The sequence below is a fragment of the Phaethon lepturus genome, unplaced genomic scaffold (genome assembly GCF_000687285.1).
Source record: "Phaethon lepturus isolate BGI_N335 unplaced genomic scaffold, ASM68728v1 scaffold5966, whole genome shotgun sequence".
In the NCBI taxonomy this organism is placed as follows: Eukaryota; Metazoa; Chordata; class Aves; order Phaethontiformes; family Phaethontidae; genus Phaethon; species Phaethon lepturus.
Genome location: NW_010545431.1, coordinates 42,457 through 42,667, shown reverse-complemented (window position 1 = coordinate 42,667; position 211 = coordinate 42,457). Strand labels below are relative to the sequence as shown.

The following is a 211-nucleotide window of genomic DNA, read 5'->3' as shown; positions in this document are numbered from 1 at the left end:
GAGGAAGGGAGTACCACCGGCGCCGTGGCCCTGGACCCCCTGGAGCACGCCTGGATGCTGTCGGCCTCGGACGGGCGATGGGAGAGCCTGGAGGGCCTGCTGAGCTGTGAGCCGGCGCTGCTCTGCAAGCGGGACTTCATCACCGGTTTCACGGTGCTGCACTGGGCCGCCAAGCACGGGCGGCAGGAGCTGCTGGCCACCCGTGTCAAAC

At 69.7% G+C, this 211-nt stretch overlaps 1 protein-coding gene across 1 annotated transcript in view; it reads left to right on the top strand.

Annotated features, from left to right (window-relative positions):
- Window positions 1–9: 9 nt before the first annotated feature.
- Window positions 10–211, top strand: part of SOWAHC (sosondowah ankyrin repeat domain family member C) — a gene marked incomplete at its 5' end in the record, with an annotated part of 796 nt that continues 594 nt past the window's right edge. Inside the window, one exon of the mRNA XM_010288949.1 lies at window positions 10–206. Within this exon, the coding sequence (XP_010287251.1) occupies window positions 10–206 (197 nt within the window). The remainder of the gene's footprint in view (window positions 207–211) is intronic.